General features: G+C 37.7%; 1 protein-coding gene across 1 annotated transcript in view; it reads right to left on the reverse strand.

Moving 5' to 3' along the window:
* The window catches only part of LOC107656093 (glutamate receptor ionotropic, NMDA 3B-like), an 84510-nt gene that overhangs the window by 12678 nt on the left and 54746 nt on the right, over positions 1-17086 (reverse strand). Inside the window, exons 2-5 of the mRNA XM_016443787.1 lie at positions 12983-13608; positions 4137-5229; positions 2804-2949; positions 1084-1199 (exon numbers count right to left, since the gene is read on the reverse strand). Coding sequence (XP_016299273.1) covers positions 1084-1199; positions 2804-2949; positions 4137-5229; positions 12983-13608 — 1981 coding nt within the window. The remainder of the gene's footprint in view (positions 1-1083; positions 1200-2803; positions 2950-4136; positions 5230-12982; positions 13609-17086) is intronic.

Below are 17086 nucleotides of genomic sequence, written 5' to 3' on the forward strand. Positions count from 1 at the left end.
GATATGTAGGGGTTTTACCAGAATGTTGGCTGCAATACAATTGCGTGTGTAAATTAAGTCAAGTTGGTTGCCTGATTTGTGCGTGCTTGTAGAGTTTCAGCATTTCAGTTCAAACAACTTGTAAAAGTGCATGTAGCATCCTATGACCCCTTTAAATACTGGTAATGATAGGAAAAACAATTGTTTATTTAATCTAAATGAGATTAAATGCTTTACATTTTATATTGGTATATAAATACCATATTACTGTTGCATTCTATACAGGGCCTCAAACGAACCCTCTTCAAGCGCCAAATGCCAGTAAAACTCAGTGTTGGCGAGTACATGAAACAGTGTTACTCGCCAGTTGGCCGGTAACTTTTTTATTAATTATTCATTCAAAAATGTAGTTAAAATAAAAATTAAATAAAAGTACATTTTTATAATAATAATAATAATTATTATTATTAATTACAATTGTGAAATAATTTACAGTTGAGTAGTATTAGTAATAATTCTTTATTAATCTCTATAATGTGATTTAATAATAATAATAATTATTATTATTAATTACAATTGTGAAATAATTTACAGTTGAGTAGTATTAGTAATAATTCTTTATTAATCTCTATAATGTGATTTAATAATAATAATAATAATAATAATAAATATTAATACGAACAATATAATAAAAATTGCAATTAGATGTTTTCCCAATTTGTTCTGCCTATTTTTAATAGAAATAATGCATATACAGTTTCATGGCTGGTAAAACATATGTAAGGGTGGTAAATTTTGTCGAGTCGCCGGCCACTGGCAGGTGTTGCGAAATATTAGCTTTCGGCCCTGGTTGTATCGTTATTTCGACCATGTGTGTTTCAGCTCTTATCCTCCATTGCAACCTGTATGTCTGGTCATGTGATCTCAACATAGCTGCCATTTCCATACAATGAAAGTCAATTGGGTCCAAAACAACATGAGGGTGAGTAAACGATGACAGTATGTTCAATTTTGGGTGAACTATCCCTTCAGTGTTAAATAAAGCATAAACTACATAATCTGTCCAATTAAACTGTTCGAACTCAATTTGTACATTCTGCTTACCTTCAATAGCAAAGGGTTTTCCAACTGTCAGCAGCTTGCAGTCGGCATCAATGGACACCTCGTAGTCCAGCAGGGCTTTGTCCATGATAAAAGCATCAAGTTGAGGCGGATCTGTCCTTCACAACATAAAAAGAGGGGGGCTACAAAACTACACACAGGCAGGCACACACACACACACTCTCTCATTAAACATGCACAGTATGATTTTCATAAGTCAGACTGTGCATCTCATTCTGGTGCAAATGGAACACAGACATCATTTGTCTGAGCTAAATGTTCATAAACTGCAGCGGCGGCCATAAATCAGCAGTTACGCTAAACTAGATGCAAGCTGAATAGAGCCCAAAAAGGACTTTTAATGGATAGTGACACCTTAAGGGCAGCGGCCCACCCTTACTTAATTTAATGATAATAAAAGTCGTAATTTATCAAAAAGTTCAGCCAGCGGCAAATTCGAAGTTAAACAAACTCAGCAGCACAACTTGTGGTTGATAAGAATAGCTCTTTTCCGTGTCAGTACAAATCAAAATGATCATTGCCAAATGAAAGCTATTAACATTTTACCACCAGTAGTTTATATTAAAATAAAATTAAAAAAAAAAGTTAAATCTGGAGTTCAAATATGACTGCATAGAAACGTCATCAAAAGGCAAGAGCAGACAAACTGTGGCATTAATAAAAAAAAACAAATGTTTCAGAAATGAATTGCTTTGCTGCTGCTTTGCGATACATATGGACACTGATACCTCTGATCCTCTTCTCAAAATTAAAAAAAGGATTAAAGTGTTTTCAGCCAATTCAAATACTTCATGGATCTTTGACTCTTTTGAAGACGTTTGTCTCTTTTAAGTTCTCTTCCAATTACATTCTGAATGAAACATCCAAAAAATTAAATGAAGCAACTTCTATGCCATGATTTCAGGCTTAATTCTGCCATCTGTCATATAGACTTAAAACTTCACTAAGGAATTATTGAAGGAAGTGAGACGCGGCGACTCTCGAAATGTTAATATTTTCTGCTCTCCTTCTAAATTCATCTCTGGTGTGAGTGCAAACTAGATTAGAAGTCTTGAGTCCAGCCAAAAAAAAAATCCAGTTATGTGGTTTACTTTCATTGAAAAGAAACTTGTTAATTAGGCTTTAGATAAAAATCACATAGGATTTTTTAATTCTCCTCCTCATCCTTTTTTTCTGTCCCAGCTCTCCTCTCACTTTTTTTTGATATAGCCCAAAAATAAAACAATATTTAAATAAATAAACAAAAACACACTCTTCACAATTTGGTATGTGTGTGACAGACTGTGGCACTGCAGCTGGCAGGAAACAACAAACGGCTCGCCTGGCGAGCAGCAGTGAGAGGGAATCTCAGAACTTAGACTCAAATACGCTGTGAGAAAAACTGCTTCAGGCAAACACCTCATTTTAATGACAGCGTTATTCAAAAATTGAATTAATTTGGCCGAGATATTGACACCTGCAGTATTGTACACCAGTGAGTCACTAAGGGGGACTGGTAGAGAAAAGATTCAGCATACGCATTTGCATTGTAATGAACAGGGTGCAACTGCTGTTTGAATTATTGATCACTATGCACAAGGTTTTTTTCTATGTGTTGTAAATTTCACTTTTTGCTAATCGGGTTTGGCAGTATAACTACACCAGGAGCATTTGCTGCCATCTGCTAGCCGAATGCATTCTGTTGGATGAATTGATCTCTTACTTGAGAGTGGCGACACCATCAGGTGTGGTGGGCTCGTTGAATTTTCGCATGTACTCGTGCATCTCAGGAAAACTCTTTTTCATGTAATCCTCCGCACTGCTTTCCCGAACAGTGCCGAATCGGAATCCCTGAGATGGGTGGTGGAGCTGAGGCCAAAGGCCGGGAAAAAACATCAAAAGTCTTAGGAGTCAAAGTGTGATAAATAAATAATAAATCATGATACATTTTCCATTATTAATATAATATAGGCAGTTTTATCCACAGTGCATTCAAAGTATCAGTTCATGCATTCTATGGGAATGTCACACTGTGATATTTGCATTGCTAGTGCCACGCTCTACTGCTTGAGCTATGTGCTCTTTGAACTTTGATATATAACAGTTGTATGTACAATGTAAACAGAGTATGTTTCAGAGCCCAAAATTAAATTCCCAGTCCAAAAAGACCATTTACTGACTACCCATGTCAACACCCATTTAATATTTATAAACGTGGCACGGAAGTTCTATAAGACTTAGTAATGATTACACAGGAGTTGTTAAGGTAGAAGAAGGTAGACTGCTTTAAATGTAGACAAAACAGTACAGTAGCGACGTTGTTTTCTATAGGTTATTACTACAGTACATTCTATAATTTAGGGTACATTTTTATATCCATTGATGATAATCATGTTTTGTTTTTTTCTAACAAATTTCTTCTGAAATATCAGATTTTATCAATTAAGAGAATAGCCTACACACCATAATCACACACATATCTTGTTTTTCACTTTGCATGAAATTGCCTTTATATCCCTTATTACAGTTTTTGCAAGTCTTGAGTTCAAAATGTAAAAAATGTTTAAAAATCAATCCAAAAATAAATTGACTTTAAATATAATGTTCATTCAATATAAGAAAACATTTCATTTTACTCATATCCACAAAAATTGTCATCTATGTTACCGACCAAACACATTGTTATGGTTTAGAATATTTTTATGATTTTAATTCAAATAAATATTAAAATTTGAGGTTAGCCTGGTCAAGAAAATTATATTTGGTTGGCCAGACAAGGCCAGTGCCATTGATTGAGTCAAAATGGTGAAATTGTCAACTATGTTACCTGTAAATCCATACAGTTTGTCCATAATAGTTGACAAACTCATCTTCAGGGAAAACATCTTTTTCCATGTAATATAAAAATGGTGTTTAACGATTAAGCTTAGCGACTAGCAGAATAGCTTCACTGACAAAATCCATAAATCGAAACCAATAGTTGTTTTATTGAGAAAACTTTTTTCCTGATGTGAAATGTACCTTAAATTAAAGCGAAGCATCTTAAAAGATCTCACCTTGGCATCATGTATTCCAGAGACCTCTTCAAAGGTCTTTTCCCCAACCATAACTGCAGCCAGGTTTGCAGTGTAACTAGACAAAACCAGCAAGCAAAATATGGCCCACAGGTTCATCAGGAAACGTCCAGTCCAACACTTGGGCGTCTTACTGGAGACTGTGCGGCCGAAGAGGATGGCGTAGCAGAGGTTGAGGGCTGAGGAGTAGGAGAAGACCTTCACGCGGTTTCGCCCATGAGGCGTCATGCCGAAGGGACTCTTCCATTCATAGAGGGTAAGAAAGAACGCCGTAATGTGCAGTGCCACAAAGATGCCCATCCACATGGACCAGTGCAAAGGCCACATGAACGCTCCAATGGGTGCCGCCGTGTCCTTACTGCGCACTAGTATTCCCAAACTCGTGGAAAAGAACGGACTGGTGAAGTCGATCATTTTACTGCGAGCTGAGTTGATGCTGAAGCTGGTAACAGCCATATCGGCCAGCCCGCTCAGCAGGTCGCCCACCAACCCTGTCCACTGGCCACCCTTGACTGCTCCATATTTCCCGTCCCCAACTATGTACAGGTCAAACTCAAAGTCCATGTCCTCTGCCAACTTCTCCAGCAGATCAATACAGTATCCATAGCAGCACTTGCTGAAATCCGGTGGCAAAAAGCTGCTGTTGCCTTGAGCCCGTTCGGTGAACAAGTGGTCCAGGGTTTCCGAGTTATTTGTCCCTGCATCCAGACAGTATTGCCCAGCGGGACAGTTCCCATCCTCATCTACCTCTCGAGTGAAGACAAATGGGTGCTCCACTAGAGTGACTACCCGCAGACGACTCCCCGACACGGGAAAGCCGGCCCGCCATCTATGACCCACCCTGCCCATCTGACCCTCGGTGCGCTGCCGAGGGGGCGATCCCTGCCATAATCCCTGCTCCTCTACATCCAACCTACCGCCTTCCCAGCTGCCTACAGTCACCCACGTGGGCTGACCGACGGCATCACGGCGTAGACTCCAAATGTGGACCCTCTGAGAGGTGAGTACACGGGAGAGGTTGCGTTGAACGCTGACAGGACCCGTCAACCCTACAAAGGACGTATTAGAGAGGAACCTGAGGGTGAAAGAATACAAGAGTCAGATGATGATTGGAAGAGGCCTAGATGGTCTATAACACCTGGAGAAAGCTATGCATTAGCATTCCTATTCATGCCAAATTGCTCAGCTGGAGCAGAACCTTCCAGAAGAATGAAACCACCTTTGCTAATGGGTGCCAGAATTGACCCTTCACAAAGAAATTTGTCAACCGGTAGAGATTTTGGACTACCGTCTCTATCGCGGTTACATGCTCACGTGACGCAGCTGTGCTACGTGGTCACGAAAACGTATTGTTTGCATGTGTTTGTAAGCATTGCGGTTTAAAAACAAGTGATTTTAAGCCATTAAAATGCAGCAAAAGAGAACTAATTTCGCTATATGCATGAGCTGTCTGAGGCCATGTCCACATGTGCATGGGTATTTTTATAAACTGAGTTTTTCCTTCTTCCGTTTAAAAAAAAATCTCTGTCCACATGAAAACGCAAACGCATGCTATGAAGCACTGTCAAGAGCATGCCAAGCCAACAGGTGGCGATATAACCCCAACCGTAAAGCCATGTTGGCCAATCAGAAGCCTGAAAAAGTTTCCAGTAGGCGGAGATAACAGCACATGCTCCAACGTCACAAGCCAAAAAATTCCGGTTTCGCTGTCTATACAATAACACTGCAACCGGAGTTTTTGAAAATCTTCACCCTGGCAGGAGTTTTCAAAAATGTTCGGTTTCAGTGACCTGGTGCTGCGTTTGCGTGTGGACGAACGGCCAAACCGCATAGAAAAAGCTGCGGTTTTGAAAATAACCGCATTCGTGTGGACAGGGCCTGAGAGACAGCCGCTATATGCACGAGCTGTCAGAGAGGCGTGTGCACGTGAAGACGGTGCTTACAGTTAATTTTGGCGCTTTACAGGCCTTGAATGGCGAAATACACACACTTGTTTGTGTCAAAATGTCTGTCATTGCAAGTATCCTTGTAAACACAGTAATTTAGGTCTTAAGTGAAAGCAAACAGCTGAGAAAAAAACCCCTGTGTAACAGTATATTGGATCCGGGCAGCTCCTAAAGTGACAGCAGTCTAATATTCCCGTTGTCTGTCATTCATGTTAATCAAACAACAAAGGAGAGAAAATCTCTCAGTGCTCTTGACTAAATCACTTTTGTAACTTCAGTAAGTAGAAATATATATTTAATTTACACAGTGAAGAATATGCAGTTTTTATACATTTGATTACTTTATACAATGTATTTAGCATTTCTTATTTATTTGTTCTATCATAGTTTTTGTCCTATTGCTTGTAAATAGTTTCTTATTCTTATTTAATCGCTGTGGCTCTTTAATGTGTCGTGACAGAATGCTAGCACCTCAGTTCAAAAAGCATGTGAAATGATCATCTTTTCCTCTTTACTAGTTATAGCACGAAATGAACATAAGTGAACATCAGAAGGTATCATGTTTCAACTGCCGAACAATATCAATACACACCATTTTTTCAGTCCACAGACGTTAATCTACTCTCCTTCTGGTTTGTTTGTTAGACAAAATGGCAGATTTAGCATTATGATTGGTGAGATCACCTGTCAATCAAACTCCCTGCGAAGGGTCAATTGAAATTTTGAATAGCCATCAGTGAACAAAGATACTTATGTTGCAGCTACAGCATATACCAGCATGAGCTAATGGGTCTATGCTAATCAGCCCTGCAAAATTACTCAAGGGGAACCCAGACAAAGAGTCTGGTTCAAGTAAGAGTAACAGGACTGGACACAGGTTAAGCTAACTTCATTCTCTCCAGCAGCAAAGCAGACAGTAAATATGACTGCGGCATGGGGGGAAGGCCTGGGAGAGGGATTGCCTAGCTGGACGACTGACACGGTCTGGCATCCGTCACACCATAAACTACAAATGTTGCTTTCACAGAGTAATATATTTGATTGTGAAACCCCCTTCCACTCTTCAGAATTACAGCCATTCAGTCGGCAGGGCTGCTGCGCTGGTGCGCAGCTCGGGTCACTTAAGGAAATGCTTTGACATTGAGCTTGAAGATTAATGTCTGGAGTCATAAATAATAGATATGACATTTGACTAATGCTGTGCTGGTTAATGAAAAACTGAGGAGTAAAGCTTTACATGTAATTTGGCTCCTTTATTCATAGTTGTACCTGTCACAGGAAGTCAAATGGTCCAACTTAGCCAAACAATGATTGACAGTGTGTATCTAAGTGACATCAAATACACAGTATGTGTGTTAGAATGACATATTGCTATGTACTTAAAAGGTCTCTTTGATTATACTCTAATGTTATGATCTTTTATATATTGAGAAGAGAGCTGGCAGGGGCTGGGGGGTAGATTGCTAAAATATTTTTTAGAACTGATGATTAAAAAAATGAAAATATCCTGAATAATGATCCTTTCAACACTTCATTTCGATAGTCCACTTTAGACATTCTACTTACTATGAGTAACTTTGCAACTACATGTCAACTAACTAGATTAGGAATAGGTCAAATAATGTGACACAAAACTATTACTTCTAATAATCAAATTGTGCACTGTAGGTGAAGCTACTTTGAAATTGTTGTGACTTCATTTAAAGTACTTAATCTTTTCTAATCTAATTTAGAAAAACAGTCATACTAAAAGCTACCAACAAAAGGTAGCTCAGTACAATGAAGATACCTTTTGTTACTCCATGATATTAATAAACACCACCAATAAAAAAGATCTGAAATGCAGCACAGGACCTCTGTGAAGCAGGGTCTGTGAACTGTTTCTGCAATCTGAACATATTCACTAAAGTCAATCAGACATTTCAGCATCAGAAAGGTTTACCCTGCGTAAACATGCATGCACAAAAAAGTTAGCCTGTTACTATGTGTATAATGGATATTGACCACTCTGACTATCTAAAAAAATCAAAATATAAGTCTAATCTCTCTGTGTAAAATTTCTTGAAAAGAACATAATTTTGAATTACAATAGTCATCCACATTATGATTGAACTGTCATATGTGGGCAAGATAATGTTGACTAATAATAATCTCCTCACTCGCTCACCTCCTTAAGGAAAGACAAATGCATGCATTTGCAAAATCATTGTTAAAAGAGCAAAGTTTTCCACTTTTATAGTGCTACAATGCAGGCAAAGTCTTACATGAGCTGCAGAGCTATGTATCACTCTCCCGCAGCAATGCCCTCGCAATCGTCCGGCATTAAGCAGCATGGTTGGGTCAGGTTGGCAGATTTTCAGCCTTATCCTGTTGTGATGAGAGGCCCAGGCTTCCCACACAGCCACATTTCACTTCTATTTGTTGTGAGAGATATAGTGGTGTGTGGCAGAGTGCTGGCATGATCCACACAAAATGACGGGCCTGCGTGGTAGGCGGGTGCCAGAGCTTTTGATAAGAGTGATCCCTCCTCAGGGAAAGGCAACTGAGGGGAAGTCATAAATAAGGCTTAAAGCTCTAAAGCATGTCTGCATTCCAGCTGAGTGTCAGGGCAAACACCAGTAATTTTCCGCAGCATGAGAAAGTGGCCGTGTGCCCGTCCTTAAGCATGACACTAGCTGTCTGGGACATCTCATCCAGATGGTAGGACATTCTACTGATGAGTGTTTAGAATAAAACATCAAAACATCTCTCAAAATATGTGACAAATAATAAAGTGAATGTGATGGTTTTATTCCTATTTAGCCATTATTGATGAATTTCAAGAATCTAATTTGTCTATCCAATTACTTATGTATGAAATTCCAATCCATTTGAAAAAGCAGTTCATTTAGCACACAAATCTTAGAGCCCACACCACAAAACATGAGGTGGGACAATTGTGGCATCAAGCACAAGCGTTTGCAGGTACTACAGGTAAAATAGTAGCAGTATAACAAGCAGTAGCATTAGCTACCCAGCTAACAGGGAACATTCACTTTCTTCATGTTTTATTTATTTTTTACAAATTATATAAATGTTAGGACAAAACATTATTAAAGTAATGTTTATAGAACTTAATATTTGATATAGGTTCTCATAACATTGAAAGAAAACGTTCTTAGAACAACATTCTCAGAACGTCCTTATGATGTTATTTGTATTTGATGAATACTCTAAGAAACATTTTTTAGAACCTTAAAATAATGTTCTAAATCACGGCAAAAAAAAAAAAAAAAAATGGACAATTTAAGGTTCTTAAAATATAAAAATAAATGGTCAAATAATGTTATATTTTGGGTGAAAAAGTTAGTAAAATGTTCTAAGAATTTTTTTTGTAACCTTTAAATAATGTTATAATCACAACAAAAAAGCTAAACATTTTAACATTTTAGAAGCATTTCAAAACAATTTTCGAACAATAACCTAAATTTGTTACCAGGGTAGCAGGTTGTTAGCTATTTTATGCTCTAAATATCTGACTTGTAACAGTAAAGCCAAAATACAGTGATGTAAAAAAAAAAATGTAATAATAGGGCACAATGTACTGTATTAAAACAAAGGAATTTTTACCTGAATTTTGAATTTCGCACTTACAAGTACTTTCGCAGTACTGTACATTGTGAGTGTAGGCTCACTGGAAAAACATGAACTCCAAAAACACACAACTTCAACTGATCACTAGTGGTAGTGAAACACCAACAATTTTATTCCTGCTCAAACAAATTATGATGAAAGGGGCAGATTATAAAATAATAAAGGCCTTTTTAGCAATTTCTTGCACAACGTTATGACTTCAAAACACATTTACCATATAGTGCATGATTTCTTTGTGCTGATACTGTACATTTTGATGTTTGATCACATAATCAAATCTATATGTATGGCTTTTCTGACACAGTAAAATTGCTTGATAGCTCCCCTGGTAAAGCACTGCACTTGTGATGCGGCGCTCTTGGGTACGAGTCATGATTAAAAAAAAACTCAAAGACTTTTTTGAAATGGCATGGTTACTTAAGCAAATGTGTTTTTAGCTTAGGTTTAGACCGTGTTTGAGCAGTAAGTAACCTACTGTATTAGCAACACTCACTAGACATTTCATTTAATATCTGAACTGCCACGATACATACAACTACTAACGTAATAAAATGTTGCCACATTCTTATGTTTTGGATAAAACTGAACACGCTTTTAATGCTACTCACTGGATATTTAACTTTGAAAGTGTCAAGAAGCAATGCACTGTAATATAATTTTGCAGAAATATCGGCACAGGCTATTTTTTTCCCCCCCAATGAGCCTGCAATGTTTTTTTTTAATACTGGCGCTCTATTATATTAATCAACATGCAACTTTCATTATCACATTTGAGAATATGACACATTAAACAATCGTTCTGGTTCTGAGCACAGTGTCAGCTGTAGTTCCATTAGAACACAGTTCAGTTAGATTACCTGTTCAGTGCAGTTAGCAAACCATGCTTAAGACAGGAGATCTGTGCTGGTGCAATGGCTTTAGTGACTCATAATTGGTTACATGTATTCGAACACTGAGACAGTTACATGTTACAATGTAACCAGTTACATTGGTTACATGTATTCTAACACAACAGTTCCATTGAAAGAGAAACTATAAATCTAGCGTAGCGTTAGTTCTGGCAGGTCACGTTAGTCAAGCTCGCATCAGCTGACTCTCAGCTGATCCCCATCAACCTATGGGAATACGACACCTATCTAAGCATTCATATATAAGGTCCCGCAGTAGTATCAGCAGTTTTCGCATTGCTCAATAGCTAATTACCCTCCTCCATCCCCAACTCCTCCTCTGTCAGTCAGGATTCAGCCTTCTGATTCTCCTTTGAATCAGACTAATTCTAAAATGTGTACATAACATTATTGAACTTTAACGATATCTGCAATACATTTATGTTGGTTCTGTTCTGTTTACTCTGGCAGGTTATCGCTGCTCTCCCTGCTCTCATCCATGCTAGGCTGCATGGAGGCGCAGGGAGTTCTTGCCCAGAACAGAACCATACCGCCAATCCAAACTGTATGCTAATTGTCAATCATCTTTGACGATAGTGGTCCTGACAGAACTGTATCAAAGTTGGCTTGGTACAAAACTGCACAACTCAGCATCTGTAACCATTTGACCTGATGGTGGAAAAGCACTAACTGTTTATCTAATTATTTTGTTTCGGATGTACACAGCTTTAAAAAAGTCTTTTTATATTTGTTTTATATTTATATTTCTTATATGTTCCACTTTGATGTGGATTCTTTGAAGAGGAAAATCACTTCTAATTTAATTCATAATTTAATTGGCTCATAAAGCTGTAAGAAGGCCCCCTGCTTTGTGAGTGTGCCGTACACTAATGCGTACACCCTGTTCGTACTACAAGCTTACCTCAATACAAAGCTAAACAGATGTATTGAAACATATTGTTTCACAAAATATAATAAAAATGTCTTTTCAGTCAGGGTGTAGTGGCTGTTGCTGTTGACAGCTACATTTGACAAGCGTGTTTCAAAAAAGGTTCTGCGGCGTATTAATAAAGCATGTAACTTTTCCAAAGAAACTATGAATAAATAGATTAATTTATATGGTGGTCTGGGATGATGCCATTTTGATGCTACAGTAGCCGGTAGACTAGTCATGTTGTTCCCATTTTACACAATTCTGCACTGTATTATGCCATTTTGTAGTAAAAGTAGTGTGAGTGTTCTAAGAGTACCAGGATGAGTACCAAGACTTCTTTAACTGAAACAACAATATTGGATACTTTATGGAATATAATACGTTGGATACTTTATGGACTATTTTATACAGCTTTATGTAGTAGAGGGGAAATGGATATTAACACATGCTTCAAATGGTATGTTTACCATTATAACAATACCAATATAACACATGCTTCAAACGGTATGTTTACCATTTGAGATGAATTCATACACTTTTTTTTTAGACTTTTGGAACTCAACTCTAGTGAAAAAAAGTTGTGTACTTGTTACTTATTATTATTAATTTATTTGCTTATTTAATCAAATAATACAAATTGAACAAATAAATAAATATCACTATACTACTGAACTGTAAAGTATTCCATGATGTGTTAGTTTAAATTTATATAACAATAATAATAATAATCTATAACAACAGTAAATTTACAATACTTATATGTATAATTGTTTTTCTTGACTTTCGTAAAAAAAAAAAGCTTTTATTTTGGCGGCAAACCACAGGGACGCTTCTCTTATGAAATGCTTTTCATTACAAACTTAAGAACATGTTTGATGCACGTTGCATTTTCAAATGCACATTATAAGTGACTCAAACTCAGCACTTCAGATTACATATTTATATAATTACAATGCAATTTTTACAATTTGATAATTGCACTAAACCGCATTGTGTTCTCAGGAAATGTCTAAATTAATAAAAATGTTAAAGGTCAACTGACGATTAACGCTGATTCACATATTCTCCAACGCTTATTTTTACTAGCATTTGGTGCTTGGCGAGTGTTATTTTTAGACCCTGCTTAAAGAACGAAGTTCAGTCGGCGCCAATAGCCTCATGGGCAGCACGTCGAAATACAACTCTGTTGTGTTTCAGGTGTCCCGAATTCGAGTTCCGGGTCACGGACATTTCCCGATCCCATCCCCCTCACACTCTTCCAGTGCGCTTCCTGTCCTCTCTACACTGTCCCATCAATTGCAAAAACTGCAAAAATAAAATCTAAAAAAAAAAAACAAGTTCGTTGTGGACTTGCACCCAAAACAAAACACACCTTTTTAACAGAGAATGCACTGAGCTGACTGATACAATAAGAGAATATGGATTTACCTGGCAATGTACTGTCCTGATGAGGGCAGCTCATGTTTGTTGGGTTTGTCAAAACAGTTTACCATATTTTGGATGAGAGCTAGATCAGGCCGTACAACTGTGGCCGCAGTAACAGCTCGGTTGACCAACTGCAGGGCATCACGGATGTAGTAGTCCAGCGGTTTGTGGTCGACCTCTCCGTAGGCCAACAGTCCTAAAGGTAGACCAATAGAATGAAGGGCGTCTGGGCTTAGGGGATGTCCCATAATCCAATGTACTGTGGGCAATGTCAGCCCCAGGTCATGCGCACTGCGCAGAACGGAAGAGGCACACTCCGGGTCGGCCCCGAAAAGCAGGACCGAGGCGGGTGGAGAAAGGTCCTGATTAAAGTGCTCAGACAGGAAGTCAGAAATATTAGCCATGTGAGGTGTGCTGTGGGAGAGGTTCAGAGTGGCCCGCAGGTGCCAGTGTGAGGGTCCCCAGCCGGAGTTTGTGAGTTTCAGGAGATCCAGAAGACCAGCGTCCTCCCAGCCTTTGCAAAGCACCGCCATGCTCTCCTCCCAGCCACTGCGCTGCAGGACGGCTAGAAGCAGCTCCACCAGTCCCGACGGGGGAATACGGGTTGTCATCTGCAAGTGGAAGCGATTCTGAAGATAAAGGAGGCAACAGAAAGATTATCAGACTTTGTGGTCACATGTGACTTATATCTCACAATTGCAACGTTAGAGCTCACAACTCGTAACTGCATCTTTATTGATCTATTGCTACTCTTTATCTTTATTTCTCATAGTTGTAACTTTAGGTCTTACAATTGTGTCTTTTATCCAAATTTCTCGTAATGGCATCTTTATTACTTGTAATTGCAACCTTAGATCTCATATTAGTGACTTTTTATCTTTATTTCACATAATTGCAGCTTTATTTCTTGTAATTGTGATTTTAGTTCTCACATTTGTTACTTTTAATTTTTATTTCACATAATTGCAGCTTAATTTCCCATAATTGTGACTTTAGTTCTCACAATTGCTACTCTTTATCTTTATTTCTCATAGTTGTGACTTTAGGTCTTACAATTGTGTCTTTTATCCAAATTTCTCGTAATGGCATCTTTATTACTTGTAATTGCGACCGTATCTCATATTAGTGACTTTTTATCTTTATTTCACATAATTGCAGCTTTATTTCTCGTAATTGTGATTTTAGTTCTCACAATTGTTACTTTTAATTTTTATTTCACATAATTGCAGCTTAATTTCCCATAGTTGTGACTTTAGTTCTCACAATTGTTACTTTTTATCTTTATTTCTCATAATTGTGACTTTAGATCTTACAATTGTGAATTTATCCGAATTTCTCATGATGGCATCTTTATTACTTGTAATTGCGACCGTATCTCATATTAGTGACTTTTTATCTTTATTTCACATTATTGCAGCTTTATTTCTTGTAATTGTGATTTTAGTTCTCACAATTGTTACTTTTAATTTTTATTTCACATAATTGCAGCTTAATTTCCCATAATTGTGACTTTAGTTCTCACAATTGCTACTCTTTATCTTTATTTCTCATAGTTGTGACTTTAGGTCTTAAAATTGTGTCTTTTATCCAAATTTCTCGTAATGGCATCTTTATTACTTGTAATTGCGACCTTAGATCTCACATTTGTGATTTTTATCTTTATTTCACATGATTGCAGCTTTATTTCCCATAATTGTGACTTTAGTTCTCACAATTGTTACTTTTTATCTTTATTTCTCATAATTGTGACTTTAGGTCTGACAATTGTGACTTTTTATCTGAATTTCTCATAAGTGAATCTTTATTACTCGCAACTGCAACCTTAGAACGCACATTTGTGAGTGTGACTTTTTATCTTTTTTCTCAAAAAAATGCAACATCATTTCTCTTCATTTTGACATTAGATATCACAATTGTAACTTTTTTTAATATTTATTTTTCATAATTGAGAAAGAAAGACTCTCGCAACCTAATTCCTTGTAGTTGTGACTTCTTATTTTGCAATTATGACTTTACTTTGCTCAATTGTGACTTTACAGCTGCCAAATGTGACTTTGTAGCTCAAATAGTATAAATACATTTAAATGTGTAAGAATACACCAGAGCTTAGAAAGAGCAACCATGGAGCAATTACATTTTCTTCTGGGTAACCAAAGTCCAAAGTTATTAATTAAATGGCAATTTACCCTGAGAATTTAAGTCCCCCTTAAGGTCAAAAACAGAATAAGTGCTTTGCTTCCTTTATCAGAGTCCACATCCTTTCAGCTTCACTCTTCCTTAAGTTCCCGCCTTCCTCGTCAGTATGCCACTCACATGAAATAACGGCACATTTCCCGCCATCTTATATTCTTGGCCACAGTTCTGCATGTCCTTCCACAATATTGCTAGTTGCACTGTTGATTTTGTAACGTAAAACCAAAGGCCGTAATAAATTTCCTCTCTCTAGCATGGTCTTGACAGACAGTGCTACATCAGCAGTTTTAAAGCCATGCAGAAAAAATGGCCCATAACTCTTCAGCGACTACTTATGTACCGTTAAACACAGATCATTGCACACTCTCAGGATGTGCATCTCAGGATTGACTCATCTCAGAATCAACAGTCTGATTCAAAAGGCCAACATTTATTCCTTGACCCGTCTGACGCGTTAATGCAGCGACCCTCTAGAGTCCAGACCGCAGTGACAGGAGATACAGACTGCTATTCTGAGTTTGTGAGTCACAAAAAACCTCTTTCCAGGTTTCTCAATACAACCGGAGAAAATCAAGGGTCTGATTTCAATTGATGATGCAATGCATTTCAACCAGGTTTATTGAACCAAAGATCAGATCCAAGGCCGAGAAGACCTCCATGAAGAGTTCAGATGGTATATTGGGAATACTGTGAGATGAAGACATGCACAGAAAATGAAGATGTATAGAGCAATAGAGCACTTTGGGAAAAAGAGTTGGGGTAAGATGTGCCATTGGGAAATCTATGGTGGCCCATAGTGTTTTATTAAAATAAAGTGTTTTATTATGCCAATTACAAAGAGGAATTATATAATCATGGTACACTGTTTTAATGAAACTACCCATAACCCTCACATGTACCGATTTAGTGCATATGAAGTACATGTACAATTGCTTTATGATTGAAGCACAGAAACCAAAGCACCTGTCTCTGGATGATGAGGATAAATCGCTCTAGTGTCTAATGCAGTCTCTGCACATGCAGCTGAACTGATGGGACCCAAATCAACTCACTCCAAGTTCCTGCAGCTGTTGTGTTTAGTCACTTGGGGTTCATCAGCATCATCATCAGAAACACACACATATTACAGCATCCAGTGCAGTATGCATATGCATGCAGAAGAGACCACGTACAGTTGTTTCATGTTTTGCTGTTTTTGCAGCAATTGTTTGCTGTTAATTAAATAGGTTGATCCAAAGTTTTTTTTTGACTATGTTAGCCCATGTTAGAAAATTCTGTCATCATTTACTCACCCTTAAGTTGTTCCAAATCGAATGTGTAACCAAACAGTTTCTGGTGCCCTTTGACTTTCAAAGTATTTTTTTCCATAATATGTAAATCAATGGGGTAAAGCAACTGTTGCTGTGTAAAATGGACTTCCCAATAGATATGCTAAAGCTCCAGATAGCAAGTGTTTGATTTGTAATGTTGCAGTGTATGTTTTATAATACTATCCATTCTGATTATGTTGTATTTTAAAGGGGTCATATGATGCTGCTAAAAATAACATTATTTTGTGTATTTGGTGTAATGAAATGTGTTTATGCGGTTTAAGGTTAAAAAAAACACATTATTTTCCACATACTGTACATTATTGTTTCTCCTCTATGCCCCGCCTTTCTGAAACGCGTTGATTTTTACAAAGCTCATCGGTCTGAAAAGCGAGGTGTGCTCTGATTGGCCAGCTATCCAGAGCGTTGTGATTGGCCCGAATACCTCAAGCGTGTGACGGAAATGTTACGCCCTTACCATACTGTGATGCCTTGTCCGGCCGGAGCGACAAGACAAAAACATTAAAACCCATTATAAATGAGGCATTTGTTGCATCCAGTGGGGACATAATTACGGATTATAATGACTTATACTGTCTTTTTA

This window comes from Sinocyclocheilus anshuiensis, unplaced genomic scaffold (genome assembly GCF_001515605.1).
Source record: "Sinocyclocheilus anshuiensis isolate Anshui unplaced genomic scaffold, SAMN03320099.WGS_v1.1 scaffold51, whole genome shotgun sequence".
NCBI lineage: Eukaryota > Metazoa > Chordata > Actinopteri > Cypriniformes > Cyprinidae > Sinocyclocheilus > Sinocyclocheilus anshuiensis.